Source organism: Lepidochelys kempii, chromosome 1 (assembly GCF_965140285.1).
Source record: "Lepidochelys kempii isolate rLepKem1 chromosome 1, rLepKem1.hap1, whole genome shotgun sequence".
Taxonomy (NCBI): domain Eukaryota; kingdom Metazoa; phylum Chordata; order Testudines; family Cheloniidae; genus Lepidochelys; species Lepidochelys kempii.
In genome coordinates, this window is record NC_136380.1 from 154,520,395 (window position 1) to 154,546,466 (window position 26,072).

Sequence of the window (26,072 nt, forward strand, 5' to 3'; positions counted from 1 at the left end):
TCTTATAAGAACTGCTGATAAGATTCTGGCAACCACACATTCAAACCCTAATTGTTCATTAGCCCCACACTATAACCTTATCTTGTTCTGAAGATGAACAATTTATCCTTGGCCTATTGGTACTCAGAGGATACGAGCAGGAACATAGGTTAAATACAAACTATTATAGCTCTGCTCACTTTCACAAGGCTATATACACCTCAGGAAATCAATCTAATCATATACAAGAAAAAGAATACTATAATATTTGAGGGTAGCTCTATTCAGTACTGCATTTACCAAACTTAATTATGTCTTATAGGTATAGTATTATTTTTGGTGCCCTGCAATCTCCTGCATTAGATAATTTATTTCTCTAAATCAAAGACACTAAAACTGAATCAAGATTTCCAAACAGACCCTAATTAGAACCCATAGTCCGATTAGCCCATTGTTTCTGGGCATATGTACCAATGGTACTATGTCAAGGATACCCTTTTTTTTTAAACTTGTGTTTGTGATGATGATCTTCTATTTTTATTTTTATATTTTGTGAGAAATATGGTGCTCTTGGAGGTGACAGGCTAACAGCACTGGCCATAGGAGTAAAACAGGCAAGCACTATGCAAGCCAGCACACCTCCATCGTAACCTGAAATATCTCTGCTATATCAAGTCACTAGGAAAGTCTGGCATGTATTTCTCATTCTCTCTAGTTTTCTTTTTAATTTCTGTAAGATGGTTGCAACACTATTTTAATTAAATGCAAATGTTAAAATGGTAAGAGTAACTCATATCAATAAAAGAAATGAAATTAAAAGATTTTCAACCTGTATTCATCTGGTCTTTTAATGCTTAGGTACAGTACAACAAGGGTTTTGGAACGAGTGGTTTTATCTTTAGTACCATATGTTCTACTGGAGGGCCAGTAGGACATCAGCTGTACTGACATGGCAATTGACATTACACTGTGACTAATCTTTTGAGAAAACTGAAAGCTTCCACTGACACTGTAATGGGCTTTTTCTGTTTTGGACACCAGAGGGTCACAACTGGAAAAGCTGCAGTTAATGTAAAACATAAAGACACTTCACTATAAAATGTTGGAGATATGTATCCTGTGATTCTGATAAAATCTTAATAGCTCTAATGACAAGAGTATCATAATGTATTACCATCATAGTTTGCAACGTAAATAAAAATGCAGTAAAAATAGATTAAACATATTGACTGTTTTAAATTTTTTTAAAATAGCAAGATACTTCAAATCCACATAAAGAATTACTGGCTTGATCCAACTCTCATTGAAGTTATTGAGAGATTTGCTGGATCAGGCCCTATGAGTCTGCAAAATTTCAGTTTTCAAAATTTTTCAAAGTCTATCAAAACACTTTTAATTTTTTTTTACCATTCTAGATAGAATACAGTCCTCAGAACTCAGCCAACTGCAGGCATTAAGGGAATAACTCCAAGAATTTGTCTAATTTCAGCCAAATGCAATCAAGGTTATATATGTTTAAAGCTGAATCTACGGTATAACTTGAGAACAGAGCAGAAGTTATATGTTATTCTATTGGAAGTTTAACTGTGAAATCACACTTTTTAACTTCAGAGTGCCATTTATTCTTCTTTCAGCTGTAAAGCTTCAAGAAAACACCCTTTTGCAAATGATGTTCTAATTTACACAATCTCTATTGACAAGAATGTCTAGATGCTGCGGCAGAGTCCTCTGTAGACAGGAAGTATAGTATGGTATAAAACACTTTATACAGATTACTAAAGTTATATCTCATTAGCTTCCACAGTTCCTTGAAATACCGAAACCAGAGCAGTACAATACTACTGTTGGATATGTTATAGTGAATTAATCTTGTTGCAGATTTGTTGGATTCAATCTTATTGGTTAAACTATAAGTTTAAATACTGGACAGAGAATCAGGATAGAACTGCTGGTACAGCTACAGCTTTACTTAACTTTTCCTATATAACTCACTAGATTCATGGCAGTGCCAGCTGGCAAACAACAAACAAGGTTTGGCTGGCAAAGCAATTTTTAACCCGGTCTCAAAGACCCTTGCTTCTCATACCTGCATTGTGCTTTGCCAAGTATTTGTCTTTGTACTGCTTCTTTTTCTTTCCAAACCAAGTACAGCTGGCCTGCTGCTCCTGTTTGGTCTTCTCCATGGCAATACAAGCTACTCGCCTGGCATGTGAAGGGGAAAAAATAACTAATTAGCTTGTTGTTACGGACAACCTACTACAGTATCCATTTTTCACTGAAGTATTAACTCTTCTATTATAAACATGTATTTAAAAGGACATGTGATACTTCAAAAAGAAGGCTGTTTTAATTTACGAGTGTAGAGCAAGACTTCTCAAAACTTTCTTCTATTAAAGATGTTCAGTTACAGAGATGAATATTAATACATATATTTTATAGGTGCATTGCTATCAGGACTGTTCTTAGAGCTCACAGCCCAGGAGAAAGAGGGGACTAAGATGGCTTTAAACCACATTTGTGTCCCTGATGCTAGGCTGCTTCAGGGTCTGCAGATGTCCCTGGCATAATTTAGACAGGAGCGAAGACCTGGGTAAGATACAGCAGTCTCCTGGGGCTGCCCTATAGGCTGCAGTGCCAGCCAAAATCTCCACACTGCTGCATGTTGCACCCCCACTGAGACATACCACTCCCAACCCAGCATGCCCTCTATACCAATAGTTCTCAACCAGGGGTACACAAAGGTCTTCCTGGGGGTACATCAACTCAGCTAGATATTTGTCTAGTTTTACATCAGGCTACATAAAAAGCACTAGTGAAGTCAGTACAAACTAAAATTTCATACAGACAATGGCTTGTTTACACTGCTCTATATACCATACACTGACATGGAAGTACAATATTTATATTCCAATTGATTTATTTTATAAGTACATGGTAAAAACAAGAGAGTAAGCAATTTTTCAGTAATAGTGCGCTGTGACACTTTTGTGGTTTTATGTCTGATTTTGTAAGGAAGTAGTTTTTAAGTGAAGTGATACTCAGGGTATGCAAGACAAATCAGACTCCTGAAAGGGGAACAGTAGTCTGGAAAGGTTGAGAACACTGCTCTATACCAAGGTAAATATGACAAGGATAAATTCATTTTTATAGAAAACCAAAAAACATACCATTCTTGAAGCTCAGGAGAAGGAATGAGACCGGCAGTACCATTTTTGGAGTTCTCTAGTTTACCCTGCCACCAATTGTGATCATCCTTGCTAATGATCTGGATAATGTCTCCAACTCTAAATCTGATGCCAGCTTCTTTGCAGGGGATGAGGTCGTCCTTTGCTGGATCATATTCAAATTGTGCTCTTACATATATCTATAAAACAGGAGTTTGTAAAGAACATTGCCATATTACCACTCATTGGTATTAAGTATAGTAGGTGAAAATTTGATCTGCACCTCTAGCTACCACACACTGTATGCTTACAAGCAGAAGAAACAATGATGAAAACATAAGTGACAGCTGAAAACAATGGAGACAATGTGATGTTACCTTTAATACTGGTGACATATTGTAAAGTCTAAGAGTAACAGCAAATGTTCGCATTCTGTGTGGAATCTTATCTACAAATCTTTAATATAGATTTTGGTATTACTGAAAATTTAAAACTAAAATCTAAATTTGTATATTATTAGCAGTCATCTAAAATTACACGTTGAAAGTCAGTACTACATTTCATGGCTTGAACTGTACTTTACCTTCAACAAAAGCTACATAACACATTTTCAAGTTGGATTATATTTTAATGATTTTGATGGTAAGAAGTATTACTATATAATTATCAGTACTCCTTTAGACTAAACCAAATTCTCACTAGACGTAATAAGAAACCCAGTATAGTCCCTATTAAATATATTTGCTTCGATGGAATCTAGGTAATCTCTGTATAGTTTAAATTAGTGCAAATCCATTCTCAGTTGTATATACACTCATAGGCACCAATAATGATAGGCAATTGCAGTTCTTTCAATACCAGTTTCTTACTTTGTGTGTCATCCTAGAACAATGGTATTAAAATGAATAGTCTGAAAAGGGTATGCTTTCAGGAGTACACACAGCAGACATGAAGTTTTTAACTGTTCTGTTTTAAATAATATAAGGCTTTGCATTTATGTAGTGCCATGAATCAGAGGATCTCAAAGGTGTTAAATGTCCTGACTAAGGTCACACAAAACATCTGTGACAGAACTGAGAATAGAAAACAGATATCCTAACTTCCAAAGTTACATTAGTGATACAAGCAAAGGAGTACTAGTGGCACCTTAGAGACTAACAAATTTATTCGAGCATAAGCTTTTGTGAGCTACAGCTCACTTCATCGGATGAGATGTGATGGTTTGGGAAATTTGTCAATGTACGCCTTTATGAATTCTGATTGATTTTATGAACTCTATGTATAACTAACCCTCAACATAGATTGAATCAGCTACTCGTTGACAGGAACCATGTCAAATACCATGCACCCTGACAAGAAGGACAATGAATATGCTAAAGAGACTGGCCACGCTAAAGGAAACTGCTGATCTCAGGCTGTCTGCAGTGGGGGGCTGGAGCAAAGGAATCCCCAGGAGAAAGGCAGAACAAAGGAAGAGGCATTAGAAGCTGCTGCTAAAAAGACACACACATTCTCAGCTAGAGAGAACCTTTTGACTGCCGTAATTGTTGTGAGGCAGAGAGAAAAAACCTGCAGGCTGAGAATGGGGAAAGGAGACTCTTAAGACCCTGAAAGGACTGACCAAAACCCTACAGGGTGCTTGGAGTGGTGAGGAAACCGGAGAGAGGGCTTTTGCATGCAAGGTTTGCTGTGGTCTGAAAGAAGTGGATTCTTGTATAGCAGCAGCCGCTGCCACATTCCAGGCTTTTCATCAGTGGTTTCTGTGGAGAAGCTGGGACATCAGGCTTATTACAAAGCTGTGGATCTACAGGATTATGATTATGCCAACTGTACCATATAGCAATGAAACATGGGCACCAAGGAAGGCTGAAGAGTGGTGACTGATGTTTTTACCTCTTGTTGTCTTCAACAGCTGATCCATATTAAGTGGCAGGACAATTTTAGCAACGAGGATATTCGTGGCTGACCCCCACAACCACCTCCATCAGCACTGGTTTAATTCTGGCAGCTTTCTTGGTATAGAAATATTATTAAGATGGAAGACCAATGAATTATGAAGTGTGGTTACTAAGGAATGCTGCTACATGGCTGACAATTATGTGGTCGTTAAGCATTTCAATGGCACGGCAAGATTGCCAGTGACGGAAAACAGATGCAACATCCAGCTGGATTGTCTTAAGGACCTAGCTAGAGATCAGTCTGGTTGGCACTCAATATGTAAGGAGGCTATGTCCCTTTGGGATTTGCAATGGTTGTGGTGATGATGGTTTGTTACTTGTGTACGGATCTGTAAATCTCTACGCTTTCCTTAGGAATAATGCACGTGTTTTTAAGAAGTTACTCTGAAAAGCCTATGGGTTGCTTGTTAAAAAACTGTCACATGTTCCTGAAGGGTTAAACTAAACCAGAGTATCCATGAGGGTGGGGCTCTGAAAAAGATAATGAGGAGACCTGGGTACAGAACTGGTCGAGGGACCTAGGGCAGTGGGGTCCCACTTCTGACAAGGGGTACTAGACAGGGAAACTGTATCCCCAGAGAAAGCCTGAGAGGCTAGAGACAGTGCTTGGATGCTGCTCTACCTCAGAAGGCTTAGCAGCATGCAGGATCCAGAATTTGGATCCAAACTCAGCAGCCTGGTGAATGTCCAACAGGGGATGTGCTACCAGGTCTGTGACACCATCCGTTCCCTCATTTAAAATTTGACTATAGTCAGAAAAGTGACTGTAAAAACAGCACTGTGAAATTTTGTGTTTATTGGCACAATACCACCTTCCACATCAAATGTGCTTGGTTTGCCAGTAAGATATTTTTCCCTAACTGGAAGCCTTGAAGACTCAACCTGGGATCTTTATGGCTCTTGCAGACTCACTAGTAAGAAAAATTCTCCAGTTGGAACTTAGGATTCTGTTGGTGCCATATACCCCAGAAAAAGATATAGCTCAGTCTGTGATAGCTCTATTGGCTCTGCAATACAAAGTTAATAGGTGTTTTTGGTCAGAAAAGTAAGCAGATATGTCTCTGGATACACACAGTAAAGAGGAGCTGTTTGTACACAGACACTTTTCTGACCATAATTTGCTCTGCTTGCTTTAAATCATATGTATTTTAAATAAATGATTGGAAGACAGAGCAATATATTTTACTTACATTTATAAACATTTATCCACCTTACTTCCTTTCAAATTCAGCTCCAATAAATCTCTAACAGTTTAGTAATAGCACCCGGATGCTAAGCATTATGGCACTACATAACTAACCCAATTCTTTTTCTCAACAATGTTTCTACCATATGCTTGGCTGCAATCTTAGTATCGTCAGTCACCGCCCTTCATACCTGAAATCTATTTAAAATGATAGCATCTGATGACAGGTGCCAGAGTAGAAGGCTGGATTTTCAATATTTTAAAATCTTATCCTCACTGCCATTGACTCTGTGTGATCTTGGGTAAGTCACCTATTCTCTTTCCTCAATGGACACATCTGTAAAATGGGGATTTAAAAACACTTTCATTGCTTTTTACTAATTTGTTTTTTGTGATTTGATTATTACTGCAGTCACCCTTGCCTTTCCCCATCTCTGGTACAAACAGGCTAGAATAGCGATCAATATTTTGTACCCCTAGAAGTTCCTCCTTTCTTTTCCCTCTTACTTCTAGTATGATTCTTCCCTATGCACTATGTCTCCATCCAGAGACTGCTGTGGCCCTTTAAGGAAAAGTTTGGACTTCTTTAAATACATCTTAGGAGCCCTACAAAAACCTAGAATGGGTCCAACTCCATTCTGGGCCCATGGTGATTCTTCCACTGTCCTGGCCAAACTGATGGACACTAAGAAAAATACTTCAAGGGAAGGAAAGCAAAAAAGTCAGCTGAATACAGAGTCTTAAAGGGTGTTTCACAGAGCATCTGTACGACTAGACTCTGGCTGCCTGGGACCTCTAGAGAACAAAAGGAAACTGCAGGACTTCAAAAACGGGAAACAAAAGGAGAGTAACCCATTGCTTGAACAGGTCCCCCTGCTGACTGAGCCTGATAAAAAAAGACGTTTACAAAATCTGTTCATCCTGAAGTGCCTTGAATTTCATAGTTATAATGATATTCCTTGTAAATTATTTCCAAATCTTTGCATTGTTAGAGCTAGGGATTGAATCTCTAGTTCAGTTTCAGAGGAAGTTTCCCCTTCCTCAGAGGCAGTCCTTGGAAAGGTTGGGCCTACAAGAAGTCACTGATGAAGATGGATCTGGGGCTTCTTGTGCTACAAGATGGCACAGCAGCTGAAACAAAGAAAAGTTCCTTGAAACTGCAGAGGAGAATCATTAGGAAGCATTTGCAGAAACCTTAAAGAAGTTTCTTGGAATTTTCTTGGGAGGGAAAAGTCCTGCTTTGGCCTATGAAACTATGTAAGACTGTTTTACTTCAGGCCAAGATCATAAGGGTAAGAAGGGATTGAAAAATCCCTTGAGTGCCTTATGTTAAAAAAAAATAAATTAAATAATCAAGGGCCTCCTGGCTCTTCCCGCTCTTCTGACCCAAGATGCACTTCTGAGAGAGAACCTGCACCAACAGCTGAGCTCCTTTTCCCTCTCTGCTGGTGGTGAAGGATGGTTTCACATGTCACCTGGCTCCAATGCAGCCAGGGCCCTCTGCTCCCTCTACCTGCGAAAAAGCAGGGGCTGCTATTAGTAGGCCAGATTCTGCCATACGTACTCACTCAGAGTACTGCTTTGTTCCATAAACAGCCAAGAAAGGTCCTATCCAAAGAGCCTAAAAGCAGAATCTGGCCCAAAGAAGACACCTGTCACTGAGGACAAAGTGCTGCTGGAGCGATGCAAACATTGCAGCATGTATTTCAAATAGATGCATTCACATAATACACAAACTCAGGTGCATATTATATATATAAAATGTAATTACTTGTGTTTGGTATTTACACACCCTCAAATATCTAACTAAACCAAGGTGCTCCGTAAGCACTACAGGAAAAATGAAGATGGACTGTAATTCAGTTTACAGAGATAAGAGCTAAACATTATACAAATCTTTGAAAAGAGATCAGAAACAAAAATAATCTCTTTCCCTTAAATGCTTTGTGAAATTTGCTCAAAATTTTCCAGAAGAAATCTGTACCGTGGAATAAAATGTGGTGCATGAAATTTGCAGCGTGCTGGTTTTGGTGAAGCTAGAGTATGGGGTTGTAAATTAGCCTTATAAATGGGATGATAACTTCAGATTTAGTGGCCCTTCATAAAAGTAATCCTTAGCATTTAGTAAACATTAATAACCAGTTATGAACTAAACTAAAATAATGAACAACTTTTAAAGTTTTCTCAGAATGAGGTTTTAAGTTATTTTAAGCTTCCTTTATTTGCCACAGTTTGATCTAAATTCCTGGCACAGCATAAAGCTGTATTTTATTCCAAAGTGAAAACCTGTGCAGGTTTCAAATTTGAATAGTGCTGTATGTATCTATGAATGTGTTCTTAATAATTAAAATGACATAGTCTGAAATTACAATGAACCTCCCAGTGTCTCTCACACACAAATAAATGGATGGAAAAAACATTACTGTGCATTAGCCATATACAATGAGTTAAAAACAAAATGGACGCATTCTTCAAGCTTAAATGTTATAGTCCAGCACATACAGAATGGAAAAAGGTAAGAAGGGGTTGGCTACTAGCAGCTAAGTTTAGAAAAGTTTCCATGGAGGATATCTATTCACCTGTCGTCCTTTTGGTTGTGTTGTTGATGGCAAGTCCTGCAGAACAAAGCCAACCCAGGAGAAGAAATTTTCATTTTACTTTTTTAGAGTATACAACATCATTTGTTAGTATAATTTGTTACATTACAGCAAAATGTTACATGTACATGTGTATAAAACATTAACCCATTTCTTAGAAGTTCTTATTTCTTAAAGAAAATCAAACCCAGGCTGTTTAGCAGCAAGCTGAAGAAAGCAGGTAAAAGTTTAAGCAGATAGAAAATGTGCTTTTTTTTTTTTATTTAAATAAATGATTCAGCATCTTCAACACAAAAGCACCTGCAAGTGAAAGAGGCTTTCTATAAGAATGCCTTTTTCAATTTAATAGATACTTTAAATTGGATGTGTTTCTAGAAAATAGGAAATAGTTACAATAAATATTACTAAATTTTATCTTAGAAAGATATTAAATGTTAAATTGTGATCAGGAATAAATTTATGAGTGTGTCTATTATGTTGCAAGTTCAGTATTTTTCACAGAAATTTATTGAAGTTCTCCATCCACATAATTATCTTTCATTGTTATAATTAAAATACTTTACTTTGAAGCTAATCATTTCTAAACTATAATTTACTTTTAATAGTTGATGGAAAAGTTGCCCTGGTCTGGGTTTTTCAGATGATACACAATCCCATGAAGTGATGGCATTGTTGAAGTTACCAGAGTGCGCCCAACTGTGAGTGTCAGCAGCACTCTTACAGAAATCTTACAGAAGGAACTTGCAGATACAGATGCTTTGTAATGTTTTGCCATATAAATCACGACAGTGACAAATGATAAACAATACAAATTTCAACATCTATTGAGAAATATCTGAAATCAAGAGCACCTTCTACCTGGATACATGCTGAACTGGAAGTACTTTGTGTTAAAGATGTGATGATACTAGCTTGGTTTGTAGTGCAGTTTAAAGCCACTTCCTTTTGCTTTCCATACCCAGGCAAGGCTCATATTTCACAAAGTATGTGCACGTACCACAACAGCAGAGGGCACACCAATTCCTTAACTCAGATAGCGGAAACGAATACACATTCCAGAGGTCTCTCAAAACTCCAACATTGGAAAAGCCCTGAAATACCTACTCTGCAATTATTCTTCCTTGAAACACTGCTTCAGAAGTTTAGAATGGAAATAATGCTTCCACTTTAAATCCTTGCTTAGTTTTGAGGCAACTAGGACCAAGGGATTGCTAAGAACATTTTAAGGATGAATGACCTGCCATGTTACACTTATTAATATTTAATTAATTTAATGTTAATGAGAAGAATATGTTGTTGAAAAAAAAAAACCTTAAAAGGAGAAAATGGGGAGTTATAATTGTAGTAGCCTTGATTATATCAGCAGAACATAATTTTCCACTGAAAACATGTAACTATAACAGTAATGGTAGATGAGCACCAACAAAATTTGCACACTTTCTCTGTCTGGAACTGGAGGTCTTACCGAAACAGAATTGTTAGTGCTGCTATGACCATTAGCTGGGGACTGTCTGGATGTAGAGGGGGAATCTCTCTGAAATAAGACACAAGGTTCATTAACACACAACACTATTACAGGAACACAGATATATTTAAAAGAAGAGTTACATCCACAGCTTTATAATACTTTCTTCAGCTGTTTCTTTGGAGAAAGTTTCCATACTATAAACTGCACAAGTATCCCAAAATATGGAATAGTTTTTCATAATTTGATATTTGCTTGTTTATCCTATACATTAAATATTACTAATACCTCAAGAGTCAGTTTTCTGAATTTCCCCAATATTTGGGACCACTTCTTAAGCGTTGCCTCATGTGGCAATCAAAATGATCTTGCACATCAGCAGCTATCTTTCACAAAAACATTAAAGATTATACGCTGAACAATTTAAATAGGATGGGTAACAGCAGTCTTCAGCATATAATTGATTTTGAACAAACTTTCTAGTCATTTAGGTGTGCCAATGTTGGGAATGATCTGTTCCTGCTCCATGAAATGTCCCTATGCACACTGCCTCAACCATTCTGGAGGACCCTAGCTGGAGCCTAGAGCTGGCTGGTTGGGTGAGGTAACTGACTTTTTAAAACTTTTGCATTTTTTTTCCTGTTTTTCTTTTGCACCTTATGCCATGGCTTTGTAAAGTTTCAAGTTTTTTTTAAATTTTATACTCTCCTTGGTATAAATATAAAATTTTGCCAAAATAAATACATTTCTAATAAGTAAATACATTCAGAATAAAATTCTGCTAAACTGCAGCTTTTCACACAGTCCCACATGACAGTCTCATAAGCAAACTAGGGAAATGTGGTTTAGATGAAATTACTATAAGGTGGGTGCATAACTAGTTGAAAGAGTAGTTATCAATGGTTTGCTGATAAACTGGGAGAATGCATTCAGAGGAGCCCCACAGGGGTCAGTCGTGGGTCCAATACTATTTAATATTTTTATTAATGACTTGGATAATGGAGTGAGAGTATGCTTATAAAATCTGCAAATGACACCAAACTGGAAGAGATTGCAAGTATTTTGGAGGGCGGAATTAGAATTCAAAACAACTTTGACAAATTGGAGAATTGGTCTGAAATCAACAAGATGAAATTCAATAAAGACAAATGTGAAATACTACAATTACAAAGGAAAAATCAAAGGCACAACTAGAAAATGGGGAATAACTGGCTAGGTGGTCGTACTACTGAAAAGGATATGTGAATTATAGAGGATCATAAATTAAATATCAGTCAACAATGTGATGCCATTGACAAAAAAGTTAATATTTTGAGATGCATTAAAAGGTGTGTCATAGGTAAGACACAGGAGGTAACTGTCCTGCTCTACTCAGCACTGGGGAGGTCTCAGCTGGTATAATGTGTCCAATTCTGGGTACACATATTAAGAAAGATGTGGACAAATTGGAGGGACTCTAGGGGAGAGCAACAATAGTGATAAAAGATTTAGAAAACTTGACCATAGGCATGTTTAGCCTTGGGGAAAAAAAAGACTGAAGGAAAACTGATAATGTCTTCAAATATATTAAAGGCTGTTATAAAGAGAACAGTGATCAATTGTTCTCCATGTCCACTGAAGGTAGGACAAGAAGTAATGGGCTTAATCTGAAGCAAGGGAGATTTAGGTTAGATATCAGAAAAAACTTTCTAACTATAGGGATAGTTAAGCTCTGGAATAGGATTTCTTGTTATTCCTTGACTTTAGCAAAGCTTTTGATATGGTCTCCCACAGTATTCTTGCCAGCAAGTTAAAGAAGTATGGGCTGGATGAATGGACTATAAGGTAGACAGAAAGCTGGCTGGATCATCTGGCTCAACGGGTAGCGATCAATGGCTCCATGTCTAGTTGTACATCAAGCTGATATCAAGCGGAGTGCCCCAAAGGTCGGTCCTGGGGCCGGTTTTGTTTAATATCTTCATTAATTATCTGGAGGATGGCGTGGATTGCACTCTCAGCAAGTTTGCAGATGACACTAAACTGGGAGGAGTGGTAGATAAAGATATGCTGGAGGGTAGGGATAGGATACAGAGGGACCTAGACAAATTACAGGACTGGGCCAAAAGAAATCTGATGAGGTTCAACACGGACAAGTGCAGAATCCTGCACTTAGGACGGAAGAATCCCATGTACTGCTACAGACTAGGAACTGAGTGGCTAGGCAGCAGTTCTGCAGAAAAGGAACTAGGGGTTACAGTGGATGAGAAGCTGGATGAGAGTCAACAGTGTGCTCTTGTTGCCAAGAAGGTTAATGGCATTTTGGGATGTATAAGTAGGGGCATAGCGAGCAGATCGAGGGACGTGATCATTCCCCTCTATTTGCCATTGGTGAGGCCTCATCTGGAGTAGTGTGTCCAGTTTTGGGCCCCACACTACAAGAAGGATGTGGAAAAATTGGAAAGAGTCCAGTGGAGGACAAGAAAAATGATTAGGGGACTGGAACACATGACTTATGAGGAGAGGCTGAGCGAACTGGGATTGTTTAGTCTGCGGAATAGAAGAATTGGGGGGGGGGGCAGGGGGGTTTGATAGCTGCTTTCAACTACCTGAAAGGAGGTTCCAAAGAAGATGGATCTAGTCTGTTCTCAGTGGTAGCAGTGATAGAACAAGGAGTAACAGTCTCAAGTTGCTGTGGGGGAGGTTTAGGTTGAATATTAGGAAAAAAAATTTCACTAGGAGGGTGGTGAAGCACTGCAATGCGTTACTTAGGGAGGTGGTGGAATCTCCTTCCTTTGAGGTTTTTAAGGTCAGGCTTGACAAAGCCCTGTCTGGGATGAGTTAGTTGGGGACTGGTCCTGCTTTGAGCAGGGGGTTGGACTAGATGACTTCCTGAGGTCCCTTCCAACCCTGATGTTCTATGATTCAAGGGATGTTGTGGAATCCCCATGACTGGAAGTTTTTAAAGAACAAGTTAGATAAATACCTGTCAGTGATAGTCTAGATTTACTTGGTTCTGTCTCAGCACAGGGAGCTGGATTAGACGACCTCTCGAGGTCCCTTCCAGCCCTGCACTTTATTATTCTGTGATTCCATATAACAAAAAAGCCACCACTTGCCTGAGCCTTGCAAGGTGGCTCTATGCTCCAGGGGAGCTCCATGGTGGTTGAGACATTATCTGCAAAGCGCATGCTGGGACATATTATGGAATGGGAAATGGCGATTTGTGATGATTTTGGGTCTTGTATAGGGGAAAAAAGGGTTAATTGCTGAACCTCCTGTTTACCCTTGATATTTGGAGCGCACAGTACATTACAATATGAGCTCATCATCAAAGAAATCTCAAGCGCTAATTGGATACTTATTCAGCAAACAAAATAAGTAATTCACACATTGTATAAAAATCAAGAGTGCTGAACTGTAATGTTCCATGTCTAAAATCCTTTTAGATATGTTCAATTGTTAGCATCATAACGTTACAGACAACAAAATGAGAAAAACCAGATTAAAAAAAAAATTGAAATCCTTTGCGTATAGCTTATCAAATGACAGTGCATTTAACAAGAAGATTAGAAGCCAGGACCCCACCTACACTGCTCACGAGACATTTATCTGATTAGACTTCACCATTAACAATGTATTAACATATTCAAGAAAGTTATATAACAGCACTCATAACTATCTCAAAATGCGAATGAATAGTTCAAATAACAGGCACTATTTATTGTTGTTGCCCGTACTATTTGATGTGCTGTATAAACTCAACAAAGCATTCAGGACTTAAGTTTTGACTCATTGGGTATGGTTTAAGATGAAATTCCATGAGTAGCCACCTAGAGGAGCTCCAGACCTGAAACAGCAGAGCTGCAAGTTTGCTAGTCTTATCACTTTTAAGATCTTTTTATCTCAATAAAATCCACCATAAAAACCAAATAGCTCTGGATATTTCCATTAGATGGGTTTGGAGAAAATACATAGTCATTTGGCTGCCTTAGTCATTGACAGTACTTAACAGATTGGCAGAAACACGTCTATTGTTTCTTTTTTTTTGCAAAAATCTTCAAGCGCAACAACTTCCAATTATCCAAATGAGACCAAATAAGTTACTTTGTATTAACATTTTTTTATCTATGCTTCAAGGAATTTTCCTTATTTTGCTGTATTTGGGTTATCATCTGCCCCTTTAAATAACATTAGATGGTGTGTAGAAGACACTTCTCCTTCCAAAAAGTTAAGGAGTACTTGTGGCACCTTAGAGACTAACAAATTTATTTGAGCATAAGCTTTCGTGAGCTACAGCTCACTTCATCGGATGCATTCAGACAAAAAGTTGTAATTTCCTTCTCCTACATAGAGAGCTTCCTTCCACTTTCAGCAGACCCTTTCCAGTTAGCACTAAATTATGACAGTCATATGGAGGAGTCATTCGTCCCCTCAGATGTGGTCATCTCCTGTTGGCTCTCCCCACCTCTCTGACTGTCTAGTATAGATGAAATATGGCTTAACTTGGATACCTTTGATTTGGTTTGCCTGTCAAATGACAGTTTGGCAAGGGGCAAACTTTGGGAAGTGCTGGAAGCAGACTCAGCCTATTTGTCTAACCTGGGTAGGAAAAAGTTCAGATGGAGGCAGAAGGCACCACATAGCTGCACAGGCTCTTGACAGCATCTCCTCCCCAAGGAAGTTTTCTTGGCCTACTACAAAGGCCTGTGGCCCTGAGGGTATTCTGAGATCTGTCTCAGTGTAATGCTCCACTGACCAGCTTTTACTTCTGAGGAGCTTCAGAGGACTGTGTCTTGTCCTGACTTTCCTAGTAGCATTAGGTAGTCAACGTTTTGTGGGCTACGTTTGATTCCATGAAATCTATATAGTGCCCCTTGAACAGGTGAATGGTTGGAAACTATCACAAACCCAAGCAAAATTTTAAAAAGCATGCCTTGAGTAAGTTTGGTACCCCTTTGAAAAGTGCCCCGCTTCCCAACATTGGGAACCAAGAATCACTCAGAGGTCATACACTATGAGTGGAGAATTGGTAATATAGTTTCTATTTTTAAAAAAGGGAAAAAATGTGATCTGGAAAACTACAGACCTATTAGTTTGAACTCAATTATATGCAAGGTCTTGGAACAAATTTTGAAAGAGAAATTAGTTAAGGACATAGAAATAAACAGGTAATTGGGATAAAATCCAACATGGTTTTATAAAAGGTAGATTGTGCCAGATCAACCTGATCTCCTTCTTTGAGAAGGAAACTGATTTGTTAACAAAGGAAATACAATAGATCTAATCTACCAGGATTTCAGTAAGGTATTTGATTCAGTTCTACATGAGAAATTATTTGTTAAATGGGAGAATGTGGTGATTAATATGAGAATTTAAAGTTAGATAAGGAACTGGTTTATGGGGAGCCTGCAATGGGTCATACTGAAAACTGAACTGTCAGGCTGGAGGGAGGGTACTAGTGGAGTTCCTCAGGGATCTGTCTTGGGACAAAAGTTATTTAACATTTTAATTACTGACTTTAGCACAAAAAGTGGAAGTGTGCTAATAAAATTTGCAGATGCCACAAAGTTAGGAGGAATTGCCAATACGGAGGAGAACCGGAATATCATACAGATCTTGAAAACTGGAATGAAACTTAATAGTGCAAAGTCACACACTTAGGGACTAACAAAAAGAATTTTTGCTATAAACTGAGGACTTATCAGTTGGAAGTGACAGAAGATGAGAAAGACCTGGGTGTACTGGTTGATCACATGATGATTACGAGCCACTGTGAAAAAGGCTAATGCAATCCTAGGATGGATGCATCAGGTGAGGTATTTCCAGTAGAGATGGGGAAGTGTTAGTACCGTTATACAAGGCACTGGTGAGACCTCATCTGGAATACTATGTGCAATTCTGGTATCCCATGTTTAAGAAAGATGAATTCAAACTGGAACAGATGCTTAGAAGGGCTACTAGGATGATCAGAGGAATGGAAAACCTACCTTACGACAGCAGACTCAAAGTGGTTGGCTTGTTTAGCCTAACCAAAAGAAGGCTGAGGGAAAATATGATTGCTCTCTATAAATACATCAGAGGGATAAATACCAGGGAGGGAGAGGAGTTATATAGGTTACACGCCAATGTGGACAACAACAACAAATGGCTATAAAACTGGCCATCAACAAGTTTAGGCTTGAAATTAGATGAAGGTTTCTAACCTTCAGAGGAGTGAAGTTCTGGAACAGCCTCCCTAGGGGAGCAGTGAAGGCAAAAAAATCTAACTGGCTTCAGCTGATAAGTTTACGGAGGGGATGGCATGATGAGACAGCCTACAAGGGCATGTCGCTGACCTGCGACTGCTAGCAGCAAATATCTCCAATGACTGGTGATGGGATGCTAGATGGAGAGGGCTCTGAGATACTATAGAGAATTCCTTCCTAAGTGTTTGACTGTTGGGTGTTGCAGAAAGGCTCAGGATTTATCTGGCCGCCATATTTGGGGTCAGGAAGAAATTTCCCAACAATCAGATTGGCAGAGACCCTTGGGGTTTTTCGCCTTCCTCTGCTGCCTGGGGCATGGGTCACTTGCAGATTTAAACTGGTGTAAATGGTAAAGTCTCTAACTGAAATCATGATTTGAGGACTCAGTAATTAAGGGTCTATTACGGGAGCCGGGGGAGGAGGTTCTGTAGCCTGCAACGTGCAGGAGGTCAGGCTAGATGATCATATAGTCCCTTCTGGACTGAAAGTCTATGAGTCTAAGAAAAAGCTAAAGGGAATGGTGGAAACTATGAACTTAGGGCTATCTTGATTTGACAACTACAAGAGGCATTCATCCAATTTTTAATGTCTAGGAAGTTTCTTCTAAAAAAGACAAGACTCCAAGCTAGGAGAGCACAATTGTGCATTGCATACAGCCTATCGGAAAATAGCAGATACAATGGACCTCTTCTTAGAATACCAGGACTGCTTAGAACTAGAAAAATTCAGATTCTATCTGGAGAACAGCTCAAGGGGAGAATTATATCTCATATAAAGTGTCCAAGAATGTCAATCCTCTTGGGGGAGAGAAGGCAAACCCAGGATGGACCAGGCGTTCCAAGAAGGCCAGAATTAATGCAAGTTTGGACTGGATGTTTTCAACAGCCTAGATTAAGGCAGTACTACCTGAGCCCCAGGACTTCCCAAACTTGTCCTGCTTAGGCCACCTAAACAAACACTACGTTAAGGAGAGAAAGAAGTGAAGTGATACGTCTATGTCACCCCAAAGCCAAGCAAGAACAAACAAAAGGACACATTGCTCCTGGATTTGGACGGACTCTTCAGCTCTACCACCATATCTTCATCATTAGCTGAGACAATCCCCACCACTTCCAAGTGTTGGTGGAGGTAAGGTGTTGGTTAGTGACTTGAAGCGAAGTGACCTTTCGGCACTCACTATTAGTGATATTTGATTAATCCCTTGTCAAACCAGACCCCAGCAACAGCAGCCAGGTTATGGTTCCATTTTCACATCTGATAAGACTAAAGCCCACAATGTATGTTGAAATGAGTGTTAGAATCTATGAACATATTTCAATTCCAATCTGGTGCAAGGTGTCCTGTTTTCATGGATAAATCTAGAAAGATTTTTCTGTAATTTTACAGGAAGGATTCTGGGAAGGCCTAGGGTTGTATACATTACAAATGGCACCAAAAATGACACATTCCAGGGGGAAGAAATGCTTTCTATTAAGTGTTTCCGAGTCCACTAGAGATTACCATTCAATTCAATTTTTTTAATGGTTGCCTGTGTCTCACATAGACCGTTTCAAAGACTTAGAAGTTGCTCTTTTCAGAGAAGAGTTACTTGCAAATATGTACCTCTGTCAGCATTCTCTTGCATCCTAAACTGAAAATCATTCCTCAGGTTCTTGTATAAATGGAAAGTAAGAGTATTTGACTGGTATATCGCTACAAATGTATAGTTCAGAATAGTAGTCTAGTCTAGTCTAGGTGGCAAGTACAAGAAGTCTGACTAATAATTCTTTTCTCAATCCTTGTCTAGGTTGTTGCACTTCTAAAATTCATTTTTGTTGGTTGATTTTTCAGGAGAAAACCAGAGATGTCTTTACCAAGGGAAGATTTATGTAACAAAGTGAGTCTTGCATTGTGTTCCGAAAAGGGTGAGACTCAAACTCATTCTGGTCTTCTGTGTCAAAAGTTCCGCAACACAAGCACTTCTACCAAAAATGTTTCAATCAGCTGTCAGTCACTGTCCTTCCTTGTGAATGTGCAAGCAAAACATCCCATTGAGAGGCATAACAATTTGGACCAGGAACTTGAAGTAGATAAAGAATTAGACAGGGAGCCAAGACGGAACATGGAATGCCAGTATGATACGCTCTCTTCATGTCTTATTTTGGATGGGACACTATATACTGTATGAGCTGAAACTTCTGCATGGTATTCACAATCAACCATTGGTAGACTGTGTTGCAGTGATCACTGTGGCTAGAGTCTGTGTCTAAGAGGAAGGGTGCAATTTCTTGGCTAGCCAAAGGAGGAAAAAAGACGTTTCTGGATATTGCACTATGTGAGTATCAGTAGGACTCAGACTGTGTACTACCTTGATAACTGGATGGCAGATGCCCTCAATAGATGAATAATCAATAGTTTACACAACAGTGATTTTAGGAACAATGTATTGTCAGCAAAATCTAAGCCAGGAAATAAAAATTCCATTTTAGAAATTAAGTCTCTAATCCTCAAACACATGCCCAGTGAGATGGCAGACTGCCAGCCCACTGTCACTCTTGAAACCAATGTCTCTGCATTGGCTTCTATTTTCCCTGGAGTAATTAGAAGTAGGGAATTTGGCAAGTTAGTCAGATCTGCCTTTCTAGCTAATCCAGTAATGCTAAATACAATTTCTCTGTCTTTGATTTTTCTAAAGTGTCTATTACCATAGTGAAAGCATGGAAATGTCCCAAAATATCCTTCTGGGATATTAATGTCTCACTACATAGTTTAGCCTTAATTGGTAACTCCTCTTGTAGGCATCAGGGATTTGGCTTGTCTTTTAGTCCTCTTTTGGTCCTTCTAGAGCATCTCAACTAGTTCTTCCAAAAATTAATGAACCCTGGGTGAAGAAAAATCTGAATTCTGCCCAAGTGAAATAAAACCCAGATTCCAAACCTACTTCACTTTACCTTATCATGGATGAGCAAGATTCAGGAGCCTATGTCCCTCATGCCATGAGAAATGCATGAAGAAATCTGCTACAAGATGGCGAAGCATATGCACTGTGTGACAGCCAGAGATCTGAACAAGCTTGGAATAAATCTCAGGTTGAGATTTTCAAAGCGGACCCACTGAAGCTAACATAAGTTGTGTAGCTAAATCCCCTACCTGCCTTTGAAAATCTCAACCAAATATAACAACAGCCTGGATTAAATCTCATTATGAGTAACCACATTATTCAGAAGTGATTAACTATGGAGACTCTACACAATCGGAGGATCAAACTTCATTTACAGCAGGCATGAAGGGATATGATATCTCTACAATTACTGATGGCTTAATGTTCAGGTAACAAGCACTCCATTAAACATTACTTAGGAGCCACATATTAGGACAGATATAACTGGACAGCTGCAAGTCTCAGGTACTCAAAAGTGGTACTTTTCAAATGTAGAAAAATAATATGCCTTTATATCTAAAGTAATACTAGCATACTATGTTTGATTTTAAGAACAGTTACTTCTGTTTATTTGAGGGTAATTCATGTGTAGAGAAAAATCTGACTCATATGATCAACGGTTTAGAGTTTTAAAGAATTTTAGTGGCACCAATTTTGTATTCCTCTAGATGTAAAGCTGGACTACAGTACTATGATGACTTTAATTGTCCATGCCTTGGAGGAGGAAGAACAATAAATCTTAGAAACCGCCACAAAAATTACTAGAATAGTTTTTCTGTAGATTATGTTACTATTTTAAGACCAGATTGTGACCGAACGGACCCCTGTATTCACACCCTATACACCACTGTAATAATCTTGAAACAGAATAGGCCTTGTGAGGTATTATTTGAAAATGAATAGCTTGCAGGTCAATGATATCATGGTGAAATGTATGTAATAACATTATATGTAAAGCGATGAACATAAATGGAGGTTACTTGCTGTAATTGGAGGTTCTTCAAGATATGTGGTCCCTATCTGTTTTCCACATGTGGGTACACATGGTTGCCATGTGCCAGATTTCAGAAATTCTTTCAAGCAGTGTCCGTTGACATGCACACGTGCAGTATCTTCTTGCATGCTTCTGTCCAAAGGTATAAGGGGCAGTGCAGGTTGACCGCTCTCCAGATCCCCCTCTTACCGTAATGTAGTAGGGTCTGAAGAAGAGGTGAAGGAGGGTGGGTAGTGGAAAACAGATAGGGGACCACGCATCTCGAAGAACCTCCAGCTACAGTAAGGAATCTCCAGTTCTTCTTCACGTGGGTGACTCGCAAGCAGTATTCAGCCTGGAGGAGGGTGTGAGGAAGTTGACAGCAGCAATGCTTGCAATACTGCTGTTCCCATTGTTGCATCCACAGCTGCCACTTGAATCAGGGAGTAGTGTGCCATAAACGTGTGGACAGAGCACCAAGTTGCTGTTTTGCAAATGTCCTGCATCGGGACATCTGATAAGGATGCTATGAAGGCTGCCTGTCCTCGTGTGGAGTGGCATATAACACCCCCGTGGGGGAGGGGGGAAGAGGAGCTTTGCTATATTGTATCATTCTAATATGCATCTGGAGACCAACATAGAGATTCTCTGTGAGGATACGGCTTGTTCACATGACCTTTCTGCTATGGTGACAAAAAGCCTTGGAGATTTCCTAATGGCTTTGGTTCTTTGAAGCTAGAATGCCAGGGCACGTCTGAGGGTGAGGGAGTGCAGCCTCTTACCTTCAGGAGAAGCGTAACGCTTCAGAAAAAATACAGGCAAATAGATTGCTTGATTGATATAGAATTCAGAGATAACCAAAGGGAGACCTCCTCTTGGTGGAATACTGTGTAAGGCGGGGCTGACATCATGGCTGCTAGCTCACTGACCCTTCTGGGTGAAGTGATGGCCATTAAGAATGCCATTTTCATGGAGAGGTGGGTCATGGCACATGTCATGGTAGGTTTGAAGGGCGGGCCTGTGAGCATTGACAGGACAAGATTAAGATCCCATTGAGGCACAGGTTTGATGATTGGTGGGAAGGCCCTGATAAATTGCATCGTGGCCAGATGCATGAGGACAGAATGTCCCTCCACTGGAGGAAGGAATGTGCTAAATGCTGCTAAGAGTACCTGCAGCCAGCTAAGGGCTATACTTGACTTCTTTAAGGCAAGGAGGTAGTCAAGGATAACTGGAATGCCCACTGTGTCAAGGGAATGTTGGTGGCATTGTGCCCAGGCCAAAAAGTGGAAGAATTTAGCCTTGTAGCAGGCTCTAGTAGTCTTTCCCACTTTGATTAAGGATTTCTGGGACGGCGCAGAGCAGGAGCATTCTATCTCCAATGCCCATCCAAATACCAGGCCGCGAGGTGGAGTGAGCCCACAATGGGGTGCTTGAATGTTCCACCGTCTCATAGAATCAAAGAATATCAGGGTTGGAAGGGACCTCAGGAGGTCATCTAGTCCAATCCCCTGCTCAAAGCAGGACCAGTCCCCAACTAAATCATCCCAGCCAGGGCTTTGTCAAGCCTGACCTTAAAAATATCTAAGGAAGGAGATTCCACCACCTCCCTAGGTAACGCGTTCCAATGTTTCATCATCCTCCTAGTGAAAAAGTTTTTCCTAATATCCAATCTAAACCTCCCCCACTGCAACTTGAGACCATTACTCCTTGTTCTGTCATCTGCTACCACTGAGAACAGTCTAGAGCCATCCTCTTTGGAACCCCCTTTCAGGTAGTTGAAAGCAGCTATCAAATCCCCCCTCATTCTTCTCTTCCACAGACTAAACATCCCCAGTTCCCTCAGCCTCTCCTCATAAGTCATGTGCTCCAGCCCCCTAATCATTTTTGTTGCTCTCTGCTGGACTCTTTCCAGTTTTTCCACATTCTTCTTGTAGTGTGGGGCTCAAAACTGGACGCTGTACTCCAGGTGAGGCCTCACCAATGCCGAAAGAGGGGAATGATCATGTCCCTCCATCTGCTGGCAATGCTCCTACTTATACAGCCCAAAATGTCATTGGCCTTCTTGGCAACAAGGGAACACTGTTGATTCATATCCAGCTTCTCGTCCACTGCAACCCCTAGTTCCTTTTCTGCAGAACTGCTGCCAAGCCATTCGGTCCCTAGTCTGTAGCGGTGCATGGGATTCTTCTGTCCTAAGTGCAGGACTCTGCACTTGTCCTTGTCGAACCTCATCAGATTTCTTTTGGCCCAATCCTCTAATTTGTATAGGGCCTATCCCTACCCTCCAGCGTATCTACCTCTCCTCCCAGTTTAGTGTCTCAGGTTAGGAGATCCAGAAATGGGTGGATCCTGATGGGTGGGCACACGGACACTGCTAGGAAGTCTGTGACCCAGAACTGCCTGAGCCAGTAGTGCTAGGAAGATGATGGTGACTCCGTTGCAGAGGACCTTCCATGTAACCTGAGGTATGAGGGGAATAGGGGAAACGATATAGCTGAGACAGTCTGTCCAGGGCAGGAGTGTATCACCCTGGGAGTGTCTGCATATGGCTCCCCTGGAGCAATACATGGGAAGCTCTCTCTCTGACTGTGACGTGAAGAGCTCCTATCGGGGAGTACCCACTTTGCGAAGATGTTGGTTAGAACTGTGTCATGCACTTCCCCTTTGCGGTCTGTACAGAAGCTCCAGCTCAGTCTGCCTGCCAGGGAATTCTGAACACCTGGGAGGTATGCGGCCCGTATGGCAATTTGATTCCTGATACATCAGTTCCACTGCCCAAATGTCTCCAGGAAGAGAGGACAAGATCTCGCTCCTCCCTGTTTGGTATGTAGACCACTGTGATATTATCTGATAGTATCTGTACATGAAGTGAGCATATGAGGTGGAGGAAGCCCTTGCAGACTAGGCAGATTTCTCTGAGCTCCAGAAGGTTTATATGGAGCCAGGCCTCCTCTGGGGTCCATGTACCCTGGGCTCTATGGTAGTCTAAATGAGCACTCCAACCTGTGAGGAAGGCATCCGTCAAGATGGTGGCTCTTGTGGGAGGGCTGAAGGGAGTCCCCACCCTGACTTTGTTTGGGTTGGACCATCAAGCAAGGGAGCTGAGAACTGCAGAGGGAACAATGATTCTGTGGTCATGAGGAGCCAGGCTTGAAGGCACCGCAAGTGGAGTCTGGTGAACGATGTCATATAGATACCTACAGCCATATGGTCTAACAGCAAGCGGCACTAATGCACTGTAGTTTGAGGCTTGTGGATAATGCGAGAGAACAGGTGCTCATTGTGTAAAAGCTGTCTTCAGGGAGGAAAGCTCGTGCAGAGATGGAATCCAGCTGTGCCCCTATGAAATGTATTGTCTTTGTGGGTGACAAAACAGTCTTCGTTTACACTCCCCCCCTCAAGGTTGCAAGGAGGTGCTGAAGAGATTGTATTGCTGAGATAACTTCTTGGTGAGACTGTCCAACCAGGAACCAGTCGACCAGGTATAGGAGCACCATAAACCTCTGGCATCTATCTGGGCTGCTACTGCTGTGAATACTTTTGTAAACACCCTGGGTGCCATCACAAGCCTAAAGGGGAGGACGCGGAACTGGAAGTGCTCCTGTCCAACCACAAAAACTGCCTTTATGGTGCATGAATATCCACATGGAAATACGAGTCCTTCATGTTGAGGGCCATGAACCACACTCCCTCCTGCAGGGAGGAGATTACAGATACCAGTGAAATCGTCCTGAATTTCCATTTCCTGATAAAGATGTTGAGCTGTTGAAGGTCCAGGATGAGTCTCCACCCTCCCTGCCCTTTCTGGGGATTAGGAAGTATGGGGAATAGAACCCGCTCCCTTGGTACTGAGGTGGAATGCTCTCTATTGCACCCTGGTGTAATACTGAGTCTGCCTCCTGTTGAAGAACCAAGCATGCACCATGGAAAGAATAGCATTGCTTACACAGTGCTTATGCCAATCTGTAAGCGCAAATAGGAAGAATATCCTTCCCTAATAGCCATTTTCACTGTTTTAATTCCTTTCAGTTTCACATGGAAAATAGCTGTGTGTGCAAGGAAGAGTTATATAAACTTGCAAAACCATAGCACCACTTTCCTAATTCAAAGAGTACTGAATTCCAAACCTGTTTTTCTTGAATAATGATACATTACCAATTCTGCATAGAAACATAATATTTAGCCACGTTACTGTTACAGACATTTAATTATCACAAATTTTCCTGAACAGATTTATATAGAAACAGGATCTTCAATTAACCCTTAACAGCCCAAATCAATCAATCAATCCATACATTTCTCATGTTAAACAGAGCAGAAATATTTATTCAAGCTCCTTAACTTAGGAGCTCAAATAGACTTCCTGGAGAAAGTATTTTAAATCATGAATTTTAAAACAGGGGACTCCATACTTCCATGTTAACTGAAGAGACACTTGAGAGGTTTTTCCTTTTTCTTTTAACATCATAGGCTGTAAAGGGCTAGTTAAGGTGCTGATGAGATGAATATGAAGGCAGGGCTGAGTAGGTGGGTGGGACCTACTCCTGTTCCGTTATCTTTGTTGTAAAATTGGTGTGCGTGATCTAACAGCACAGGCAGAAAATTTCCCAGAAAGCAGTAACATTCAGCCATCAGCAGGCAGTTAGTTACAGGACTGAGAAAGGATGGGAATGGTTCATTAAACTCATTACCTCACAGGATGAAGACTGAGTGCGATAACTTGGAACAATCTTGAACGTGATGCTCCCCCGCATTTCCCTCTGGAGAAAGAAAATGTTCTCTTTAAAAAACAAGACATTGCAGATAAAACACAAGAAACCACTCTAATATCTGTAAGGAAACAGCACAACCTTTCTGAGAGCAGCAGCAGTTCTTCCAAAAATAAACATTCAGAAATAAACTGGAAAACTTTTACAACATGTGGTTTCACTTAGAACCAAACGCATTCAGATGGTCTCTTATTAACATAAAACCAAACATACGCCATTAGTGAATTAGCATGACAGGTCCTCAGAAATCTAGAGATTACAGCTGTATTTTTAAATGAGAATTGAGTACACATCAGTAAACTTTTCTTCATTTCCATTCCCCTCATCTATTTTTTTGTGATTTACATTGTGCCTTTGTTGTAGAAGAAATTAATTTTTCTTCCCATTCAATTTATATGTTATATACACGAGAGGTTACTTACCTTTCAATAACTTGAGTTGTTCAAGATGTTTTGTCCCTATGGGTGCTCCATTGTAGGTGTAATGTATGCCTGTAAGCTCTTGTCCAGAGATTTGAATTACCAGTGTCCAAAGGTCTGTATCTGCTCATTACATGGCCACAGCAGCTCCAGTCTAGGGGAACCATGAAGGGTCCAGACGGAAGGCTAGTGCCCTCCGAATGTCTAAGGTGAGAAGGCTTGCCTCTTCTCTCTAGGAGTGTGGTTTGGTGAAGAATACTGGCAGATGAATATCCTGATTGATATGGAAGTCTGACAAAACTTTAGGGTTAAACAGAGGATGAGGGCGTGGCCATGACTCTGTCACCGCAGAAGATAGCGTAAGGTGGGTCAGCCGAAAGCGCTCCAACTTCTTCCACGTTTCTAGCCAAGGTGA

At 40.3% G+C, this 26,072-nt stretch overlaps 1 protein-coding gene across 17 annotated transcripts in view; it reads right to left on the reverse strand.

Moving 5' to 3' along the window:
* The window catches only part of CASK (calcium/calmodulin dependent serine protein kinase), a 421,703-nt gene that overhangs the window by 17,721 nt on the left and 377,910 nt on the right, over nt 1-26,072 (reverse strand). For 10 of the 17 annotated variants that reach the window (XM_073358759.2, XM_073358724.2, XM_073358766.2 and 7 more), the window contains 5 exons: nt 25,161-25,229; nt 10,350-10,418; nt 8,867-8,902; nt 3,147-3,343; nt 2,066-2,181 (listed from right to left, as the gene is read on the reverse strand). In XM_073358759.2, coding sequence (XP_073214860.1) covers nt 2,066-2,181; nt 3,147-3,343; nt 8,867-8,902; nt 10,350-10,418; nt 25,161-25,229 — 487 coding nt within the window. The remainder of the gene's footprint in view (nt 1-2,065; nt 2,182-3,146; nt 3,344-8,866; nt 8,903-10,349; nt 10,419-25,160; nt 25,230-26,072) is intronic. The other 7 variants (XM_073358793.2, XM_073358753.2, XM_073358802.2 and 4 more) reach the window with 3 other exon arrangements.